Here is a 24031-nt window from a genome sequence, read left to right on the forward strand (position 1 = left end):
TTTGAGACTTTAGTCTTTGCAACTTTACAGAGCTTCTTTATGCACCAAGAGCTTGTAACACTCCAAAGAGAAAGGAAAAATTGAAATCGCATCATATGACCCCTTTAATCAAACTGTCATAACTCAATCTTCCAGTGAAAATTACAGATTTCTCAAATTATTCAGTTTCACTTAAACTCTGCCCCTTACAATCAACTGCAAGATCTCATTCATTTTCACATTCATGCAGTGCCCACATGCTAAAATACAATCAACAACTGATGCATTGAACCAAGTTCCCGGCCATGTTTTACATTTTTGATAATCCGCTACATACGCAGAGGTATCTCACAATACAGAAGAAAAGATCTGTCGATACTTCCATTTCATTGCAACTTGTAGGCTTGTTTTTTGATCTGGAAACACTCAAATGTATTGAGAGTTTGCCTAAATGCTGATGATAGTTATTTTGAGGGAAGAGGTCTGTGTTTGAGCACATGCAACGGCCCCTTGATCTTTAATGAACTATACAGGACTCAGCAATATGCGTTATGTGGCATCGAATGGTGAGATCCATCTCCAGCGATGAAAGCGGTGAGAAACAGTAACAGATGAGCCGAGATGTTTTCATACAGTGCTGTCCAAGCCCTCATGAAGATGAGATGCAGACCCAGCGATTAAACGCGTTCACCTCAGCGCTCACCATGACATTCTTCTGTCATGCCTGATGACTCTCCCGTGTGTGACTCAACCATTAACACAAACTCAAAACAGACCGTTTGTCAGGGCTCTCTCTTTCTTTTCTGACAGTTTCTGATACTTATCTGACTTTTAGATATGTACACAGCTCTTCTCTTCTGTCTTTCCTGCCCTGCTTCAAGAGTCAAAAACCACCAAAAGTGATTAATCAAATTGAGTGCTGCATCAGCATAACTCACCGATAATTCTCAGTCACCGAGTTCAGTAGGTCAGTACTACAAAATCTGGCAATATTTGCAACAACAAGCTTTTGATCATGCCTTGTTATCTTGGAGAGGTAATATTTTCAGTTATTTTCAACTGAATACATTTTGTTTTAAAACACTTGCTATTTCATATTGAATAAGAAACATAATACCATAAAAAGTGCTGTACAGCAACAGCATATTTATGAGTGTGATATTAATTTCAAACAGTTCATTAAACAAGAAATCAATATTGAGTAACTTAAATTTTAAGCATTACATGGCGTGGATTCTTTTTACATATTCGGGTTTTGAACACATCAGTGTGTTTGAACGAATTGGTTGAGAGAATTATTCAATGACTCACAACAGCAGTCAGTTGTTTAGATCCAGAATGAATCTGTGTGTTTGAACAAACACAGTGTTGTTTCGATTCTGAATAAATCAGTGTGTTTTAAAGAATCAGTTGAGTGAATGATTCAGTGACTTGCTCAGAACAACAATCAGTTCCTGACTTTAAGTTCCTGAATGAATCTATGTGTTTGAACAAATTGACGGAATGAATGATTCAGTGACTTGCTCATAAAAATGCAAAAAGAGTCACCAAAAATCCCCAGCACTAATACACAGACTGTTCATCTGTCCGGAATGCACTAAAAGACAACCGGAGTGATACAAACAGCAAAAAGTCACAGTGACCAGCACTCTTGTATCACCTCTTGACCAATTAAATTTGAGAACTGGAACTAACTAATGTATAATCAATAAAACAGTTTTCTCGATATGCACAGGTCACACTTTCCTGGCAGAGCGGGCTTTTTTTTTTTTTTCAGAGTAAAGCTGAACGTGATCTGAATGAGAATGTGTGAGAGCTGCTGACAGCCTGTAGTAACTGTTTGAAAGTGTTTGAAGTGAGTGCAGACAACTCTCTCTCCCTCCACTGCTGCCTAGGCAGATGAAAGTGATTCTTGCCTGCCTCTGAGCTCCATACCCAGGTGTTCTCTGTCCTCCTCTCCCTCTCACTCAGCTCTCCGGCTCAGCAGCCGACAGCTACACAGCTGCTTGACATAAATCTCCTTTTTCTTTCCTTTTTTTTGGAGAAGCAAAGCTTAAGGCATTAATGATTTGGTTCCTCACCAGCAAGGGCAGCAACCACTGATATTTGGCCCATATTCCATCCAATTTATCTTTAACTCAACTAGCTCATATTATTAGGGTTATATATGTAAAAACATCCACATTTAAATACTCAGCTTCAGTGGATGTCATGACTTTGTGATTTCCCCAAAATGCTGAAATTCAGTCACATTTCCTCCTCTGCATATCTAAAATAAGATATAATGTACAGTCAGTAGGTCAGTGTTGCAAAATACCCCACCTATTAGAAAGCTAGTAAATAAATACATGAACTTGAAAACTATTTTTGGGACAACAATCAAATATACAGTTTAGTGGTCTTTATATCAAGTAATTACAGATGAATGCTGTGACGGACAAGTCAGAATCAAGCATTCCAGAAAGAAACGAGAAAAAAAAGATATACAAAAAAGGCATACAATATACTAAAAATCGCAGTGTAATATAATAATATAAAGATGTACACTATAACACATAAAATAATTTGCAAGACTAACATTTGCTGGTCAAGTACAGAAAGTCAGAGGAATGTTTAAAGGCACGTTCGATACATAATACCATAATATTAATTTTACTTTGATTGATAAATCTCACACAAAGGAGGAATTTGTCAATCAAGAGTCTTTTAATTAAAATTGACATGCTTATCAGATTTTAAGGTTTTACCATGCGGGCTAATGGATTTTTTGAGTGTTACATCTCTAGACATTGCTAGACAAATTAGAGTGACATAGCTTCTTAAGACACATGAAAGCCTCATAGTTCTGAGGTTTTCAATATTTACAGTCACTTTTCATTTCTTGTGTTCTCTAGGCTTTCCACCTTAGGACTGAAGTAAATCAAAGATCAGAGAGGCAGTTTAACTCTGAGGGCTTAAATTACATACAGGATCTGTCATCTCTTCCTCCCCGTTTGCTAAGTACTGTCTGACAGCTTCACGCTCAGAGAATGTGGCTATGACAGGTGGTTGTGTTTCACAAGAACAAGGTTTGCTCAGGTGTTTTAACTATGTGTGCAACTGGAAAACTACCAGTCACCATTTGCTATGAAACATAACATCCACTAAAAGTATTTTATGTACTGCTTCAAAATGGGAAAAAAGTTACAAAGTTGCAAATTTAGAGCTGAAAAACAACATTTCAATCAGTGACCAGCCAATAGAGTACAACAGTGCCCATTCACTCTTTTAGTGGCCTTGCTTCTTGAAGTTTTGTAATTTTTTGATCTGGAAGAGATCCAATGAACCAAACCAGCCAGCTATGAGGTAAATCACAATATTACAAACTTTGATTTGAAGCAAAAAAGTAACTGAAAATCGTACAGCAGCTTAATGGCTTTATTAAGGGAAAGACCTTCATTCCCATGAAGCATTGAGCATGATATAATCAAAAATGCCAAATTTAAAACTATCGATTGAAAGATGTTGATTACATATATAAAGACTTTTTTTTTTTTCAAAATATATATTATAACCCCCACATTGTATTCCAGTCATTTTAAAAAACGTAGGTGCATAAGCTCAGATCATTTAGTCCTGTGACCAATCAGTTCCAAAAAGAAATACCTGTGCTAATTGAAAGAAAACAAGTTGACTAATAGATTAAATGGGTTATAATATATATTATAACCCCCACATTGTATTCCAGTCATTTTAAAAAACGTAGGTGCATAAGCTCAGATCATTTAGTCCTGTGACCAATCAGTTCCAAAAAGAAATACCTGTGCTAATTGAAAGAAAACAAGTTGACTAATAGATTAAATCCAAGATTTGGTGATCTAAAAAATAATGTGTTAGCTAAAAAAAAATAATACAAAATAAAATAAAATAATATAAAATAAAATTTAAAAAAATAACGCAACAGTTGGCAGGTGCTAAAGAAGTTTTTTGGCACCTCTGATTGGTGGAGTTTTTTGCAGAATGGGTATTGTAGTTTTTCACCAGTTATTTCACTGTTAAACATGATTATTAAAAAAAAAATAAGCGGACTGATGGCTTCAACAAAAGCATATACCATTGATTAAAAATCTCATATCTCACAGTAGGTCTGTCTTCAATGGTTTATTGTTAAAATAACCTAATTTCTGAATTTTATAGCAGAAGGGGGTAGTGTTTGAGAAACCTGTAACCTAAAAATTACACAATTCAGCTTTAAATTTTGTGAAGAAAGTGCAAACTGATTTTCACCTGTGTTCTTCAGGTTCTGTCAGTAATAACTAATAGGCTGGACGGCTTTGAGGTGCTTTGTAAACTGAGTGGTCTCTGGGGCATCTGTGTAGCTGATTCCTTCCCTGTGGTAATGTAGTTTTACGGCTCTGGGAGTTTGCACAGAGAGGGCCACGTGTGCTGCTGGCTGCAGTCTTTTTACGCTCAGACAAAGGGGAAGAATACAGCCTGAAAAGCTCTCACTCTTTTGGCAGTAAGACGGTAATTTATAGTCCCAGTGTGAGAGCATCTTTGAGCTAGACTAATGACTTGTTTAAAACAGACCAATCATTTCATGTTTCAATTAAAAGAATAGTTCAGCTCAGTTCTCTCAGTTTACTCACCCTCATGTCTTTTGGATCCCATATGATTTTCTTTTTTCTGTGGAATACAAACATAGATATTAATAGCAAAATTGTCACTTTTTTCCATACAGTGAAAGTGAACAGTGCTACTTTTTGAAGATTGACAAATCTCCCTATCCATTTTCATCTCCTTTTGTGTAAATCATACAGGTTTAAAAAAAAACATTCAGACCAAATAATGACAGAATTTTCATTTCTGAGTGAACTATCCCTTTCAAAGACAAAACATTTGATTATGTCCGTATCAGAAGCATGAATATTTTTATATTTTTACTCTGACAAAACTATGTCACCTCATAATCCTGAAAGGCAGGAATTTAATGAGCTACAGTCAGCTATCAGATTTAGGCATGCCTTAGGAACAGCTCAGGCCTCCCAAGAGTGCCGTTTGACTGGTTTTGTGCAACTAAAGACATTATTTTTTGATTGAGACATAATAATGAGATGGTGCTAACCATTGTGTAACGTTTGCGATCTGAGGCCTGCGTTGTTATAGAGAGGAAATGTGTTACTGATGTTCAAATTCAGGTTATTTCACGCTTGGACTCCACACGATAATCAGAAATGATACACATCCAGTTTGTGAGCACTCGGCTGAATAAAACAACAGCAGCAAAATAGCCAAAACCATGCTATACTGTTCCAATTTGTCTGGCTCTGTGAGCACCTTATTTATATGTTAATGGCTCCATCTTAAATGATAGCTTTGAATGCACAGAATCCCAAATCATTTTGAAATTGCACCACATACTTGGCATTCCCGTTCAGTTGCTGATGATAAGGTAGCTCTATATTTAAACTGGACTAATTAAATATGCAAACACATGGTCTGTATATTCATTTCCCTTTCCATTTACATGCAGTGTGGGCACCCAGATTTTTTCAGCTGTCTGGATATTTGCATGTGACAAACTCTGTTTTGGCTTCTATATTCAAATCCCCTCTGTCATATACACTCAGTGTTTTTCTGAAGTGATGAACCATTTTTCTTAGTGTAAAGAACATTTGACCAATCTAAAGAACCCTTTTCCACTATATATAACCTTTAGTGCAATGGAAAGGTTCTGTAGATGTTAAAGGTTCTTCATGGAACCATCAATGCCAATAAAGAACCTTTATTTTTTAAAGGTAGGTCATGCAAACAGTGCCTCTAAAAACACTTGATAGCTGCCAGACAGAGAAACCCCCCTCTGTCAGGCTCTTCACACTGATACCAAGGCGACTGGGGTTATATTTCATGCTTTCTCAGTTCAACAACGATGTGGCCCTTGCAGACAAAGCCGGCAGTTTTATGGTGGATCTTGAGGAAATGAGGGCCACAAATCTCCTCTGCCTGGTTGCCACAGAAGGAATGTGCTAACATGGAAAATGATGGATACCAGAGAAGAGAGAGTTCTGGCAGGACAGAACAATGGCTTGTCAAGTTTAAGATAAATTTCTCACTTTGAACTATTTTGTGGTGACTAGTTTGGAGAGCAACTCAAGGAGGAGAACTTCATCTGAAGTACTGAAGAATTGCTCTGTTGAGTCATTGCATGTGTTTGAGATGATTAAAGAAGAGAATGGTACTAACTCATGCATGAGGTTCCTTCTATATGTGTGCTCTCCACGCCTCTGATTTATGACAAGCATTGATGTATGCTCAACAGGCACGTTGTTAAGCAGCATGTTTTGTCAAGGTCCTTCGCTGCAGTGAAATCTTTCTGAGTGATAAACGCTCTTGTGCTACAGAGCACCACTGAATCTGACAGAATTAATTTCCAGAGTGACAGGTCTGACGTATCCATTAACTCTAGAAGCTTCTAATTGCTTTACCGTTTACTCACACTTGGCCAAAGGTGTCAAAGCTGACAGCAAGCATCCTGTGATGAAGCTAATATCCAGAGAGTGGTGAGCATGACATGCTAATTTCAGGTCTTAAATGTCACATGATTACAATACATGTGAGTCAGTTTAATGGACCATTATAATAATAAATCTTACCACTGTGGTTTATCAATTCATAACGTTATAAACAATCTAACAAAACAATATTACACACAATAAAAATACATTATACATTAATAACATTAACGCGTGATTATCGTGAACTAACAGTTAGTAACTTTTACAGTATTTATTAATATAGGTAATGTTTATTTATAAATATACTTTTGTTCATTGTTGATTCATGTGCATTGATAATACATGAACAAATGTTGGATTTTATATTTTTATAATAATTTTTAATTTATATGAACTAATAGTTATTTTATAATAATATTAAAATGTTACAATATATGTCTAATATTATATAAATGATAATATATGTACAATATATGTAACATTTTATGAAGTTCTTTTTGTATGAACTTATATTAAAAAGAGATATTACATTTTATAATAATTTTTAATTTTACATTAACTAATGGTTAATTTATATTAACTAATATGAAAATATATTAGAAGGGTTAAATACAACCCAGCACTGGGTTAAATAACTGTTTAACCCAACCTTCTGGGTAGTTTTATTCAACTCAACTATTGTTTAAAAATTGCTATATGACTGGATTAAAATGAACCGAAAATAGGTTGTAAGTTAAAAATCAGACACATAATTACTAGAGGCATCAGCAATAATAAGATGAAAATTTATTAATAAGCAATTTTAAAAATGTTTGTTATTTAATTATTATTTATTCAACTTATTATAAATGTTCGTTTATTGAACATATTAATAAATGTTAATCTATCTATCTATCTATCTATACACACACACACAGTCATAGTCTCTCAGTTAATAAGAGCTCATAAAAGCTGCATGCATAATACAATATACAGCAAAATACAAGTTTAGTATGGAACACTGCATGACATGTGAATACACATGTGCAGTACTCAGAACAGTGACTGACCATTAATCAGTTCTCTTCAGTCAAGCTGTCAGTTTATGACATGACAAATGCAAGACAAGACACAACTGGTTTTTAGCAATTACTCAACATCTTTTGATGGCCACGTTGCTGTGATCCTAGCGGACTGGTTTAACCTGGCTGTGGCATGTCCAGACAGGCACAGATTGGGTGTCTCATCCATCTGTAGTCATTCACCCTGAGGGTTTAGCCCTGATTGTTTGATGTGGTCTCTGCATTGTGCTGATAACCCATCTCTACCTGAACGCCTCGACCTAACCTCGTCTTTGTATTGCTCAGTGCAGACTTTGCATCCTGGTTGCTACACCAAAAGCACGTTTGCCTTCAAAGTAGGGCTGCACAATTAATCAAATTTCTAATCGCGATTACAATTATGTATGCCACAATTACGTAATCGTTCAAAGCGGCAGTTCATCGTTCAAAGTGCACTTATGTTATTCTGCATGCTTAAGATGTGTTTTTTTCTTTCTACATGTTATCTTGAGGGTTTTTCCCATTATTTTAATTTTAGTTTTAGTATAACATTATAATACCATGCATATTTTTTACTTTTTTTATAATTTAAAGAAGAAATCAATCCGATGTATAGTTGACATTTGAGGCTTTATACTATAGAAAAGCACTAAAAGTTTTTCAGTTAGAGTGTTTTCAGCTTGTTTATTTTCATATAAAAATACGGCATGCAGTTACATCAAACAATGGTATAAACATCATTCAATGTAAATTGTGATAATCGTAATTAATAATCGCAATTACAATTTCAAGGGAATAATCGACAATTATGATATTTGTCATAATCGTGCAGCCCTACTTCGAAGAGTGTAACTCAATTTGGTGTCTGATTTTGAGAGGGTTTTGTGGGCAGGATACTCAGATGATGATGGCACTGGATGTTCAGTTAGCTACAGAGCTGTGTGGTGAGGAGGTCTCTAATGCAGACTAGAGAGCAAATCGAGTGGAATAATGTGTAGTGTGTTGTGTTAGCCGGTGAAATAATGAGAGGAGAGGAGAGAGAGAGAGGGAGAACGACAAAGAGAGGACGAGTCTCCCTTTCCAGGTAATGGAGAATGGAGTCTATTAAGCTTTTATATGTCCTTGAAAGATTCAACGTCTAATGGAAGGTTAAGTGGGATCAAACAAATTCCACAAATGTATTCTGATAACTTCAATATCTAGAACTATAATAGAAAATCTCACTGTATGAAGTCTCTTTCTCTTTTTTCTTTTAATGTACACCCAAACAAACACAAATAACTCACAATTTTAGGCCCGTTTGAACGTGTTAGACACATTTCAGCAGGTGTACTGCACTATAGAAGAAGATCTCTCCCATTTGGTTCAGTGGCCTGTCTGTTGGTCTAGCTGTTCCTCGGCTGAGTAAAGGAAGTGGGGCCGGGTCTATTTTGATCAACAATTGTCCTCCCAGCCCCCAAGAAGAAAACCCCAGGTCATTTCCCCCGGCAGCAGCCTTTGATGTGTGTTTGTTTAATGACATTATTGGGTCCCAGTCATCTGTGATGGGAGGAGTTCTGGTCCAGAGAACAGTCGGAGTTTGGATTCTCCTAGCTGCCAGTTGTATCCTGTCACAAGTTGTGGTGGAAGCTGTCAGACTATCTGAGTGAGTACAGTGCAACTCATTTGGTTTTGGCTTGTGAACTGTTTTTACAAAATTTTGTCTTTTAGTGTCTAAAAGTTTGACTTTAGATGCTAGTAGCAGTAAATTTGAGGCTTTCATGAGTTTAAGATCGGTTTAAACATGCTTTTCAAAACTGAATGTTTAATGTCCACAGAAATTTCAGAAATAATATTTCAAAACTTATTGGAAATGTGAGCATAAACGTGTATATACAGTGGTGGCCAAAATTATTAGAACTAGTATTTTCACCAGCTAAAAAATGGTTTTAGGTCAGTTATTTTTATTGCTGTAGTATGTCAGTAGGAAATATCAGTTTACATTTCCAAACATTCATTTTGCCATTAACTGTAATAATCCAGTGAGATTTCTGTTTGCACAAGGAGTCTGACAACAGCCAGTGCTCCACACAGAGATGTCATTCCAGACAGACTGGATGATGAAGAGGTCAGATCTCTGTGTGGAACATTGTCAGACTTCTTGTGCGAACAAAAATCTCACTGGATTATTACAATTAATGGCAAAATGAATGTTTGAAAATGTAAACTGATATTTCCTTCTGACACACTATAGCAAAAGATAGAAATAACTGACTCAAAACCATTTTTTTAGCTGGTGAAAATACTAGTGTTCTAATCATTTTTGCCACCACTGTGTGTGTGTGTGTGTGTGTGTGTGTGTGTGTATATATATATATATATATATATATATAGTAGGGACATTGTAAAGACATTTATGTCCTTGAAAAGTTTTAACTGCAGGTGGTTCATTAATTCATAAATGTGGTTATTTTTAGAACAAACTAAAAAATAACAATAATTTTAAAACCAGTTAGCACTGAAAGAATGTACACTCTCAGAAAAAAGGTCCAAAAGCTGTCAATGGGGTGGTACTTTTTTTTTTTAAAGCTACACTTTTGTACCTTATTTACCCCTAAAGGGTTTATATTAGTACCAAAAGTTTAAATATTAGTACCTAAATGGAACATATTAGTATCTTTTGAAAGCGTACTACCCCAGTGACAGCTTTTGTACAATTTTTTTCTAAAAGTGTACTGCAAGCTTGTTTTGTTTGTAACTTTGAGAGAACCTTAGAACAATCTTTCTGTCATTCCAAGTGCACATTTTTTGGCATACTATGTGTTTGACTGCCTCTAAATAACAAAAATCACCATTTCAAGTGTGACGTTATCTAATGCATTCCAAAGACACAAAGGCAGTTTTACCTGAGTTGAAATCAAAGCATTAATCACGCTTTCGGCACGTTATAGAGCCTGTTGATACATCTCTTATGGTCTATGAGATCCACAGATGGATCAAAGCCTTGGGCTGCCTCTGGTGCTGTTGTCATGACTGCGTTATGCTGTTCCAGCCGATCAGTCTTCACATTTGTTCAGAGCTACTGGAGCTGGCGTGGGCATGTGGATCATAAATGAGGCCTGCAATTGTGAGAAGTGTTACAGTTAGGCAGTCAAGAACCACAAAACGTCCAACAAACGGTGTAGCTGTCACTTTCAATGAGAATTACAAATAAGAGGATTTAGTGGTGAAAAGCACCTGTCTGCATGGATTAAATTATGATCCTGTCAGATGGGACTCAGTGTGAGAGTGACATGGATTTTAATGCACAGCAAACCACTAAAGTACATTGGAAACAGGTGAAAAGTCTGTGATTGGTTCAATGCTGATCTCCCCTCAGGGTAGCAGAGAGCTTGGTTATTTGCAGGTAACCTGAATGAATCTGTTTGCAGCTTTGGAAGTAGCTTGTGAAATTGCTTGTCGGTTTAATTATCATGCTCATTTTCCCTATGTTTAAATTTAAATGACCTTTGCCATCCGCTCACTTAAAGATATCTGTAAAACCACTAATTGAATAATACTGAATATCCAGCTTCCATACTGTACATTACAACATGCCTCAGTTTACCTGATTTATTCCGGAGCTCCTCCGTGGGACTCGAGACCGGTGAGTGGCGCAGGTGTCGCTCATTACCATTCCCTCCCCCGGCCTCGGTCCATTCCCACGGCTCTCGGCCCCGCCCCACTCGTTACATACCCCCATTGCCCCTCGCAGGCTGGGGGGTACCCACGAGACTGCGCTCTACTCCCCCCGCCGGGAGCCCCGTAACGGCGGCCACAGCACCTGGGGGTATGGACAGACGAGGCGAGAGAAAAGGAGATGGAAGGATGAGGAGAGACAGAGACGAGAGAGGGAAGAGAGGAGAAAAAAAAATTCCTGTTCCGGTTCCCAGACACACTGTTGCTCAGCCCTCCACCAGCTGGGTAAACTCTTTCGCTGGATAGCCCTCGGTGGGTGGCTGGCCCGACGGCTGGTCGTCGCCGTCTACTTTTATTAGATTCTACAATTTGGACGTCCCTGCCCTGCAGGCTTCTTATCTGCTTAATATTTACTTATGTCAAGCAGACCTCAGAATGTTCTCGGGTCTCTTTGTGGCTCAGGCTTATGGAGCCCTCACTGAGTGTTCCTGGGCTGGGCTCGCGGAGCAGGCTTAGTTCTGCATCTGCTTATAGCACGGCGCTACTGGATGCGTTCCCCATACAGTCGTCAATGACAACGCAACGGGAGTTACCTTTCAATAGGGAACGCTCTGGTTACTCACGTAACCTTGGTTCCCTGAGATAAGGCAACGAGCGTTGCGTAACTGGCCGTGCTATAGCTGCACGCGAATCGATGGCTATCGCTTCAGTCGTTGATTCTGATGAAATGGTGCACCGGGCCAACTTATAGCAGTCGGCTCTGCCTCCTCTGGTGGGCTCGAGCGCCATTGGTTTGTGCATCTACACAAATGTTAACAAATCAGGCTTCAGTAACAGAGTAAACAGGAGTTTCCCCATACAGTCGTCAATGATGACGCAACGCTCATTCCCTTATCTCAGGGAACCGAGGTTATGTGAGTAACCGGAGCTTTATCGTTCTTGATGAGAACTGTGGCCTTTTGCACGAAGCGAGATGAACAAACTCAGAGTTTCAAAGTAGGTTTAGAGTTGAAAAAACCAAACAAATCCAACCTGAGTTAGATCAGGATCAACGGGCTCACAAAGCTCGATATAAACATTCTCTGTCAACTGTTTGAACCAGAGTTTGTGATTAACTCTGGAGCACTTGCACCTGAAAGTGTGACGTGTGACGTGTGATGTGTGCAGCAAGCAGCCGAACACACGGAATTTGGAGAGCATCAGAAAAGTGTCAGTTGGATTCACTTCTCGCGAGAGTCAGCGCAATTCACTTTTCTGCTGAAGATTAAGAGATGTCGTTATTAAAAATACATTTAAATGCATTTACAAGGCAGGAATAAACATTTCTACTGCAGCAAAAGTTTGAGAAGGCAGCAGAAAGAAAATATATGACTGCAAAGGAATCAACTGAATATAATTATTTATAGTTTCACACAGAGCTCAAGAGGAAAACAAGAAAAAAGTTTAGTCATTTTAAAAGTTGGATATATTAAAGCTTATCTATATGTATCTATATTTTTTTTATTTAATTTAAATGCAAAGCTTAAAATTAATTGCCGCGTCATATAATAATTATTTGAATATATTATATGAATTATAAACAATTATAATTAATATAATAATATAATAAATATGTAGCCACAAAAGTCAGGCAATTTTGTCTCTAAAATTCTAACTGCTTTAATTTGGAGCTAGAGATACAGGGGAGTGGCTTCACTGCATCAGATATATGTCACTTTGCTCACAGCTGATTGGTCCAGTTTGGGTTTGCAATCTCTAACCCAGAATAAAACCTGCTCCACAGCAGGGTAAGTTACCATGGTGATGAAACCCGCTCAAAAAACCAACCCATCTTCTTGAGCCCGAAAACTCAGAGTTTGCTCAAACTAAACTCAAACTTACCTGGGTAAAAGCTATAGACTGTATAAAAAAGGTAAAAACTGAAACCGGCTTCATGCTACAGGCCACTGCTACCTCCACACACTCGGTTAGTGTCTACAAACGTGACAACCGCATATATAACCGAATTGACTCACAACTACAGTTTCGGTAAACCTGTGCTGTAAACACAACGGCACCGAACAACTTACCTGTCATGTCATAAAATGCGACGCATCTCCGCTGCACGCGCATTTTGTGTTGAGTGTTGTGTTGTGTTTCGTGGTTACAGTAACTCACACAGTCGGAAATATAAACTGTATCATCCGTAGGTTTTAGATCAAGTCACTGTCCTTGGCTGCTCCCAGCAGTGTTGTCGTCCAAATGCTGCACTTATAATTCAATAAAATGCACTGAAAGCAGTTAATTCAGATTTGACAAATGAAATCACGGCGGCGGCATCATATTTACTTTAAGCACGTTGTCATGGTTACATGTTTTATTTGCAGCTTTCGTGAGAATCGAAAATAGGAGTCACACCAGTTCGTTCATACAGTAGTGGCTGGAATATAAGTTGTATGAACAGGACAGTTTGAGAGTCACACCCATTGGCGTAATTTTGTCTTAAAAATGGTGGTGACATTATGGGGTACTTCTTATTAGAACATCTGCTTTAAATATTCATGATAAAACCTAAAATTATAAATTATTGTAACTCCATATATAATATTCAAGTGCTTTTATGAGCAGCAGCAACAAAATTGACTTGGTGGGGACGTGTCCCACCCGTCCTACCCGCAAATTATGATCACACCGGCTATTGAATACGGTTGTCAATCCCAAACATTCACTGAACAGAGACCACAGTGAAACTACGTCCAGCAAAAGAGTGATCTGTGTACAGTAGGCCTATGTGTAAGTTTTACAACCCTAAAATATAAGATGCTGTCAAGTTCCGAACCTTTTCACAATGACATGTCCTCTACTACTGCTACTCACTGTCAGCAGTGTAAAAAAAGGCTTCCAATGATGGACATGTTGCTGTTCTGTCTTTCTCAGCTGGAGGGGAGTGTGAAGGATTGACAGTAAACGTGGATCCGGCACAGGCAGGCGGAGGCCCCCCATGGAGAAGGAGCAGGGAAGCGTGGCCTCTAGTGCCAATGTCAACATCCCCAGCACCACCTCAGCCTCCACCGGCAGCAACACTACAACAAACTCCTCCAGCAGACAGCAGGCTGTGCCTCAGATATCAGTATATGGAGGAATCACAGACAGACAGACTGTTCAGGTAGAAATAAACCTCAGTCACAGTCAGTCCTTCGTTGTGCCCCTAAAATTGCATTATCCTCTGGCTCCATCTACAGGCCATGTGCAGCAAGTACTTCTAAAATTCATCAGCGTGAGGGTCTCATTCATCATTAATGTGGTGTTCTTTTTTAGTCATGTGTAATTAGGTTTGTTGTTTTATTTATTAGTTTATTGCCATAAAATAGATCCTTAACTATCCTGAATGATAGTCCAGAACTCCTCTATGATTCAGAGTGAGTCGACAGCTGACCAGCAGTGATTAGCTGCACAGAACAGGATCTCTGAAATGAATGGTAGTATGCGGTAACACTGAGCACATGGTCAGTAAGGATCCAGCTGGATTTATTCAAGAGAGCTCAACATTTGGCAGTTCACAGGGTAAAATCGGTTTTCTTTTGGCAGTATATGTACATTGTTAAACATGTTGATATTATATAAGAAACTGTGAGACACATAATCTTGCTTCTTAATAAGAATGTGAATGTTTTGAGTTGACCATTTTCTTTTGTAGATTTGCTTTAAGGATATCTATCCTTATCTGACTTAAGGAACAATCATTTTTATTATGTATTTTAGTGTTTATTTCCTTATTTCCTCAGTCAAATTAAGCTCATCCCTTTAAATACATTGCAGAAATTAAAATTGTTATATATTATGTAATATTAATATTTTTATTTTATACAAATTGTTTAAAATATTACTATTATAAAATTATTATGGTAACACGTTTGGTAGCAATAAATTTCCCCTTTTTAACATTAGTAAATGCATTTGCTAACATGAACTAACAATGAGCAATACATTTTTACAGTATTTCTTAATCTTTATTAATGTTAGTTAATGCAAAAATAGTTCATGTTGGTTCACAGTGCATTAACTAATGGTAACATATACAACTTTTGATTATAGATATGTTTTAGTAAAAGCTGAAATTAAGATGAACTAAGATTAATAAACGCTGTAGAAGTATAGTTCATTGTTAGTTGATGTTAAACAATGCAGTTAACTAATGTTAACAAATGAGGTCTTATTGTAAAATGTTAGCATAATTATTAAAATAATAAATATATTAAAATAATATTAATTAAGGATGAGATATGAACACATATACAAGTGGAAAACAAGACAAAATACTGATTTAGAAAATGATTTGTCGCCACGCAAAAACAATTACCTGTTACCAAGTTTCGATTATTTGTTTATTAAACACTTTTATCCAAATGACTAACTAATTTAAGTGATAGCTCAAACAGAGAGAGAGAAAAAAATAAAAGCAGTGGTTTTCATTTTCATAACACACGCTCACACACACACAAAAAGATATCCAGTGGTTGACAGTCCAGTGATTGCCCTGAGGACAGTATGTACAGATCATGTTAGGTGGGATACTTTAGCTGTGAAGGGAATGTAGTCATGCCATATCAGTGCACCCAGCGACCCTCTGTGTTTACAAAGAAATCACTCTGGTCTTCTTTCTGCATAGAACATTATGTGCTGGATACACATTATACAACACAAAATGTTTTTCTTTACGCTTCTGTGGTATGAAACACACCATGAATAACATATCCCCTAAAGGACTTAGTAGCCTAGGGGCAGAACAATATTCACATGTTCATTTAATAATCCCATCCCATCTCATCTTACTCAGGTCATCCAGCAGGCCTTGAACAGGCAGCCCAGCACAGCGGCAGTTCACTATCTACAGCAGATGTATGCAGCTCAACAACAACACCTCATGCTACAGACCGCAGCACTACAGCAACAGCACCTGAGCCTGGCTGCAGTGCAGCAGGTGGGCACACACCTCATAGACATATACCGTGGGATCCGGAAGCCATTGAAAATAGTTTGCTTTTAGTTTGCCTAGTCTACTTGAGCTGCATGAACTCCACACGTTTGTGTAAAACCTGATCATCATGTTCTCCAGCATGATTTGAGAATGATGCTCTTTGATCTTGAGCTTCAGTAGAAGAACATCTGACCATCTGCACAATAAATTCATGTCACAAATTTGATTAATGATTTAGAAATAGGCCTGTATCTTAAATGTTACTTAATAAATTTATGCCATAACATTTCTTTTTCATATATTTTTCAAACTCCTAAATCTTCATATTTTCAGATTTAAATTAGATTTTGAATCAGACTTTTGGACTCCACTGTACAGCAACATAAGCATCCATTAAATGCTTGCTAAAGTTTATTGGCGATGTGTAACACATGCTGGTATTTCTTTTACTCAAAATTATTCTCTGATCTAACAAACTAATTCTTGTTCTAATATTTGATCAGCTCAGACAAGATTTTTCTTGTTTGTCTCTCCTTAAGGTGTTTCATTCGTTAAGATGAAAGAAATAGTTTGTTCAGTGATTACTCAACATGCACAATCATGCTCTTATTCAGGTAGTGCTTTACTGTATGTGAAGATAGTGAGGTAGTGATTAAAATACAATACTGTGTGATGATAAAAGCATAAGGTCACATAAGGTCTAATGAAAATCACTCAGGGCTCTTTATGAATTGTGCAGTCAGTAACTCATGTACAGGGTCAATAATAGGTAGAAATAAAGTGCTAAAGTCAGCTAAGCCATAGCTAAGCATGTGATTGAGTCATTTAATCATTTTTATATTTTTAACCAGCTTTTGAAATTTTGATAATATCATACACATTTCATTAAATGTTTAAGAAGACACAAACCAATTATTACAACAAAACATCACAGAATTCATCAAATCCAATGTCAGTATTGAGGATTGTGCTGTTATTTTCACACCAAAATCATGTGAGTTCTTGGATGATGATAATGTCATTAAGAAACTAGTTAAAGGAATATTGCATAAGGATGGAAAGTGAGATTGGGAGCAAAAATTATTACCAATCTGAACAATATTTCAAATAAAGCATGTTTTGGTTAAAACATTTTGATTAGCGAAATGAAAAAAAGAAGAAACATCTTTTATATTTCCCAATAAATTGCCAGTTATTCTTGTTAGTTATTTAGAAATGCATATGGTTAAAATGGCAATATTCAATCAAATCAAAACTAGTGAAATTATTTAAAAATCATATATTCAATTCATTTTATATGTAAAAAAAAGTTTGTGTTTGATTCAATATTTAATGGACACGTGAAAATGTACTGCTGAATATTAAAAATGGCTTAATACCTACACTAAAAAATTTGGTGGTGAGACAATTTTGATTCAGAAATTGCTAGTAAATTTCACAAATAATAACAAAGAAATGGCAAGTAAAACATTAAATTAAACATAAAAATGTTGAAGTGGAAAAACGTAAATAGTATTTTCTGGTAAAACATAATTTGTTTGAAAGCAATTAACTAATAATGACCCTTTTTATATTTATAGAGATTAAAAATATTTTGGTTCACAAAATGGAAATAACTTAAAGCAGAAAGTTATTTTTTACTTAAAGCAAGTAAAGCAGAGTTGAATGTACTGTGTGGTTGTAGTGTTGAGTGGCAGGCTGTTCACACTGTTCTGTGGGAATGAGGGATCTGTTTCCTGCCCCTCTCTCTCTCCTTCCTTCTCTATGCTCTGTGCTGTTGTTATTGATTAATGAGTGCTGGGTTTGACTTGTGACCTGTCTCTGTGTCTTTCCTTCTTTTACTGTCTTTCTCTTTTTCTCTGGCATTCATTCATTCCCCATAGGCTAGTCTAATGGCAGGAAGGCAAAGCTGTAGTCAGAATGGCACTACATCCCAGCAGACTGTGGCCTCCCAAACCACTGTAAGTATTATTAAACCTGACATTGATATCTCTCTCAACAAGTCTCCAGTGCTACAGAAAAAAATGGTAGTGGATATTACTTACAGTCAACCGCTTTTTTACCTGGCAGGTTCCTTAATGTTTGGCAGATTGTGATTATTTGTAATGTTTTGGTTGAGATTGTGATTAATTATTTTGACTACACAGCTTTCAGAAGATAAAAGTATATGTTGTTAAGATTTTTCCTTGTTGAAACAGATAAACCTCGCCACATCCCCAGCGGCAGCTCATTTGATCAGTCGAGCCCAGAGCGGGAGCTCTGTTCCAGTCTGCATCGCCCAACAGGCTGTGCTGCTGGGAAACTCCTCCACACCCACACTCACCGCCAGCCAGGCACAGATGTATTTACGAGCTCAGATGGTAAATCCTCTTACACACACCCAACCACATGTACAAATGTGCAGTCTAAATAAAGACATACCACTGTTTTTTACATAATTCTTATTAAAATGACCACAGGTAAAGCAAAACCCATTTTATTTCATTTTAATTTATTATTTTTGCACCAGTATGATGCAATTTCCTGGAGGATGGTGTCATTAAGAAACTAGTGATAGGAATATTGAAAAAGGATGTTAATATCTATAAAACAATAAAACATTTGAAACTATTACTACTATTAATAATGTTAATTATTATTACTACTACTACTACTACTACTACTACTACATATTATTATTGACAGTATTTCCAAATGAATTAAAACTGGTTTTGTTGAAAATATTTTGATTAAAAAAATGGAAAAAAGAAGAGACATTCTTATTATAATGACCAGAGATTAACCATTTTATTTTATTTTTTTCCCACCAATACGATGCCATTTCCTGGACGATGATATCATTAAGAAACTAGTGACAGGAATATTGTAAAAGGATGTTAAATTATATAGAGAACATTGTGAATATCTATAAAACTATAAAATTACTAATTATTTCTACTGTTAATAATATAAATTATTGTTGCTACAAATTACTATTAACAATATTTCAAAAAGACTTAAAACTTGTTTTGTTTAAAATATTTTGATTAGAGAAATGGTAAAAAAAAAAAAAAAAACAAGACGAAGAGGAAGAGACACTGGTAATATATTAACAAATTGCCAGAATTTCAATTCAATCACAAACCAAAATTGCTGAAATTATTTAAAATTCACCTGTACATTCATTTAATCATGATATTGTGACATTTCATACAGTTTCCCTCTTTAAAAAGTTTATATTTTACTCAATTTATTAAATAAGAATGTCCCTAAATGTGCCTAAAAGGAGGTTTTGTCATGTTTAGCTAACTTCTGGTTGCAAATTTGGCATTAAAGTATAGCAAGTAAATCCATACACCCCATGTGTAATTGTGGAGTGGTCGTATTTCAAATCCTATATATAAATGGATCATTTTGGTCCCCCCTAATGGCTGCGCTCACTGTAGCGTGGGTTATGCCAAGTCAAACGCAATGCTACTAGACAGTCTTCTCCAAGATTTATCCTCATGAATAAATAGTAATTTTCTTGCAAATGGAAAAAATAATTGGCATCTGACTTCATTTTACAGTGGCCTGCTTATACTTCTTTTCCTGGATTGTCTGTGTGTGTGTGTGTGTGTGTGTGTGTTTGTAGTATTCATACTTGCCATCTTACAACATCTTTTTCATTTGGCCTTGGATAGTAAACGTGGCACAGCTGCAGCTCTTCAATAAGGATGCTGACAAAAGTGTTTTCACTGGCACATCAACTCTATTTTTTCAAATACGTTTTTTGGCTAGGAACTGATTAAATGAGCTGTTTGAGATCTGCCAGAATTTGAAATGCAGTCCTTTCAGCACTGTAACAGCTGAAATGGCTCAAGTGCTCTCTCTGATGTCAAATCTGATAGCCTGGGTTTGTTATATAAATGTGACTCATACATTCGGATGAAGCAGCCATTTTTCGTGTGATTTCCAGGCACAGCAAACCAATCTTGTGCAAGTAGCAAGGAGCCTAGGACGAGCTGTTCCTTTGTCTCCTCAGCTTATCTTCACCCCAACTGCCTCAGTCACCGCACTTCAGCCGGAGACCTCTGCTCTGTCAATCAACACGCCACCCACCAGCAGACAGGTAACCCTAACATACACCAGCCTGACTTACATCTATACCAATATGTGCTGTTTTTTGAATGCCACACCCAAGTCACTTCTGTCTTTCTCCACTCAGGTGCAGAACTTGGCTATTCGTGGCCAGCAGGGGGCGCTGACTTCCTCCCTCTCTCAGTCTCAATTACAGAGCCTGAGTGTGAAACAGTGTCCCGGGACATCAGCGCAGCTCTCTGTGACTAGCCAACCAGTGGCCCGACTCAAGAGTCCTGGAGCGGAGCTGAACTCTCAGGGAGCTGCTGCAAAGAGCAGTCCTGCAGAAACGTCCTCAGAGACTGTGGGAAAAAACAACAAAACCAGTGACCTCACAACAAGGGAGCTTAACGTGTGTCCCAATGTGACCTCAGTGGCGGGCCATCCTCTCATCAGCACAGGTAAGCCATCACAGTCCGGATGCTGTCTTCACATGCAGATCCAGTGAAAGTGTAGCGTCTCAATTGTCTTACTAATGGAGGAGTGAAAGCAAAAAGAAAAGCTCAAGTGCGAGGGCCATCTGGCCTTGAGCATTAAACAGGGTGTCGGGTTGCTGTGGCAGAGGACTTGAGGAGCACACTGGGCGGCAGTGTTTCACGATAACACACCTGCTATGTGTGTATTTGTGGCTGGTGGGATTCTCTATTTGTTTGCGCTGAAAGGATATCCTTTATCACTGAGACAGATGCACAACCTTTTTGGTACAACAACACAATTTCCCCCACATAAAGTGAGATGCTCATAAACTGACCCCTAAATTACTGACATTCAATTAGTGATATACATTAACAGTATTTAATATAAGCAATTAGTGAGTCATTATACCCATGGATGCACAACATATTGGTGTCATATCAGTTACTGTCTGATATTAGAGATTTTTTTATTTTATTTTACATTTAAATGACAATTGTTTGCTGTCATCTAACTTCCTTAAATTTAATCTTTTAAAACAAAATAATCTATATCAGTTTATATCATGTATTAGATGTCTAAATTAATTTTTTTAGTCTTTGAAATGACTGATTTTAGTTTATGTTTTGATTATAATTTATTTAGATTAAATAGTATATTATTTTATTAATGTCATTTTATTATAATGTTTTAACCATAGACTTTTAGAGGCTGACCAAAGCTCATCCTGATTTTCATTGCATAAAAACGACCAACTCTTTCTACTGGTCTGCATGTATGAAACACATAGAGAAATAGGAATATGAAGGTCTTTGTACATTCTAAGAAATGTCCATAAGAATACAGCCCAATGTACTGTGTTAATATGAAGGGATTTTTCTTATGGATTTTTCAGTGTGTTTTTTACCTGTATTTGAATCATGCATTGCATTGCGTCGTGTTTCAGCGACAGCGTTATCCATAAACTTAACGGAAAACATGGAAACTTGAAATTTCTGCCAGGACATTATAGGTTTTTCTGATTTTTTTTTTCCATACAGTGTAAGCATATATGCTTGCTTACACACACACACACACACACACACACACACACACACGTGTGTGTGTGTGTGTGTGTGTAAGCAAGCATATATGCTTACACTGTATGGAAAAAAAAAATCAGAAAAACCTATAATGTCCTGGCAGAAATTTTACACACACACACACACACACACACACACACATACATACATACATTGTGGAATGAAAAAAAATGCAGGATCTAAGTATCTCAAATTAAAACCAGTTAACCTTATAAAAAATGCATCTTGAAGACCGCTGTGTTCTGATTTATTCTAATCCTTTTTTGCACACAAAAACATCCTGTGTCCTGTGTAAACGGCTCATAAGAAAGATACTTTTTTAACGTTGCATCAAGAGATTTCCCTTCTTGTTTTTGCATTTGTCCATTACTCTCACAACACATCATCCATCACAGACATAGTAATAGCAACAAGCCACACTCAGAACAAGCAAACCCTTCAGTAGAGCCACTCTAAATCTGATACAAATGGAAACCACAAGCGGGCTAATGTGTTATTTGTGGGTGTGGGTTTCTGTGCATGTGGTAAGGTCCTGACCATTTCCTGTCATGAAAGCTTAACAGAGAGGGTTCAAGCACCAATATACACACAGAAATACTAGAGACAAAGCCAGAGAAACCACTTTAGCCATGAGAAGGGTCAGTACTTACTGGCAACACCAGCCATTAGTATATTTTGCTTTACACACTTTGCTTAAATGAGTTTCATGCACCTACAAATAGCATTATGATAAGTGAATTCAGCGCTGTTTAAACATCAGCCAAGTTCTAGTAGTTCCTAAAAGAAGACCCGTTATTATGAGAAATCTTGGTGGAAACACTATATTTAGAGAGGAAAAGACTATGGAGAAACCAATTGGTAAATGTAAATGGTGTGTTGAATGGCTCACCCTCCCATTGCCCATGTTTTCTTCATAAGGAATTCATTAGACATGAAAAGCATATAGCCAGGAGCATGAAACTCAAAGTATTTGGACCACGACTGGAGAGAAACCTATAAGTAAGACCAGACATTTCTTGGAATGACCACTGCAGAATTGAAGTGTTGGGTCTTCATGAAGCATTTTGATCAGGGCTGAAATTGTGGACCCACAGATTCTTTGATCTGTTGTAAGGAACCCTGCTCTAGACTGACGTCTTTGATGATTACACTGTGTCGTATCAAGCCACTTTGGCAGTGTGAAGTAAACTAAAGAAAGAGTCTATGCCAAGTAAACTAAATTGAGCTGAATAACTACAGTTGTCTTCTGTAGAGATGCTTTATAGCTGAATCAAATTTGTTTTATAATAGATTAATTTTGCAACATCGACACTCTTATTAGACTGAAATGAATCAACACTAAACTGACTTGAGCTGAATGATACTAACACTTGCCTTCTGTAGAGCTGCTTTATAGCTGAATTGGAAAACTTTGCAAACACTGTTATTAAACTAAAATGAGCTGAATAATGAAACTATTGTCTTTTTAGAGCTACTTTACAGCTGCAATTGTATTCATTTTATAACTGAACAACATAAATACTGTTATTTTCTTCTTACTGTGAATCTGCTTTGAAACAATATTAGATAAATGAGATGACTCAAGGTCACACAGAACACATTCTTGCATTTAAAATCGCGAAGCTGTGCAGCGAAATTTGTAATTTATGTTTTTATAAAGTTGAAATTTTATTCACTCACACAGCGTCTTGAAAAAGTGAAAATGTGAGACACTTAAAAACATCAAAAACGCTTGTTGCATATTTACATGAAAAAAAAACTGTATATGCCACTGCAGACAAAATTCTTTTGGTTTTTACTTGTGTTTGAAGTAGCACTCAGTATTGAAGCTGGGGAAATGCTATTCTTTAGCACTTATCCCTCAAAGGCCAGGAAGTCTTGCAGACGTTTCTCTTTTTTTCATATTAAACTGGGCTGAGAAAGGGCAACAGTTAATTATTTATCATCATGGGTGGAACTTAAACCAGAATGTGGTCTTCAGTGCTCAAAGAAAGGCCTGCATCTGTTGTTGCCATTCTATGAATGCTTTGAACTTAACAGGCTGCTAGAGAGGAGTGTGTGAAATCTGATATTGTGTTCATTTCGACACTATCAGAACAGCACATAGATGATACAAAACACACTCCCACTATCTTTGAACAGACTCTATTTGTATGGAGGATTTTGATATCAAGACCATTCATTACGTTTGATCACTTGTCTTATCACAAGCTGTTCTTCTTTGAGGCAAAGCATGGCATGAAAATTTAATTATGCTTATCGGTCTCAACAGTACTCAGTAACACAAATGTAATCTTTTAATACAGAGTG

At 36.9% G+C, this 24031-nt stretch overlaps 1 protein-coding gene across 3 annotated transcripts in view; it reads left to right on the forward strand.

Moving 5' to 3' along the window:
• The window catches only part of LOC107703065 (polyhomeotic-like protein 2), a 38620-nt gene that overhangs the window by 4315 nt on the left and 10274 nt on the right, over positions 1 to 24031 (forward strand). For 2 of the 3 annotated variants that reach the window (XM_016505565.1, XM_016505566.1), the window contains exons 2-7: positions 14087 to 14315; positions 15987 to 16130; positions 18011 to 18088; positions 18326 to 18487; positions 20065 to 20217; positions 20314 to 20626. In XM_016505565.1, the coding sequence (XP_016361051.1) occupies positions 14151 to 14315; positions 15987 to 16130; positions 18011 to 18088; positions 18326 to 18487; positions 20065 to 20217; positions 20314 to 20626 (1015 nt within the window). In that variant the 5' untranslated portion in view covers positions 14087 to 14150. Of the gene's footprint in view, positions 1 to 14086; positions 14316 to 15986; positions 16131 to 17435; positions 17443 to 18010; positions 18089 to 18325; positions 18488 to 20064; positions 20218 to 20313; positions 20627 to 24031 lie in introns of those variants that run through there. The other variant, XM_016505568.1, reaches the window with a different exon arrangement.

This window comes from Sinocyclocheilus anshuiensis, unplaced genomic scaffold (assembly GCF_001515605.1).
Source record: "Sinocyclocheilus anshuiensis isolate Anshui unplaced genomic scaffold, SAMN03320099.WGS_v1.1 scaffold883, whole genome shotgun sequence".
NCBI classification, from domain to species: Eukaryota; Metazoa; Chordata; class Actinopteri; order Cypriniformes; family Cyprinidae; genus Sinocyclocheilus; species Sinocyclocheilus anshuiensis.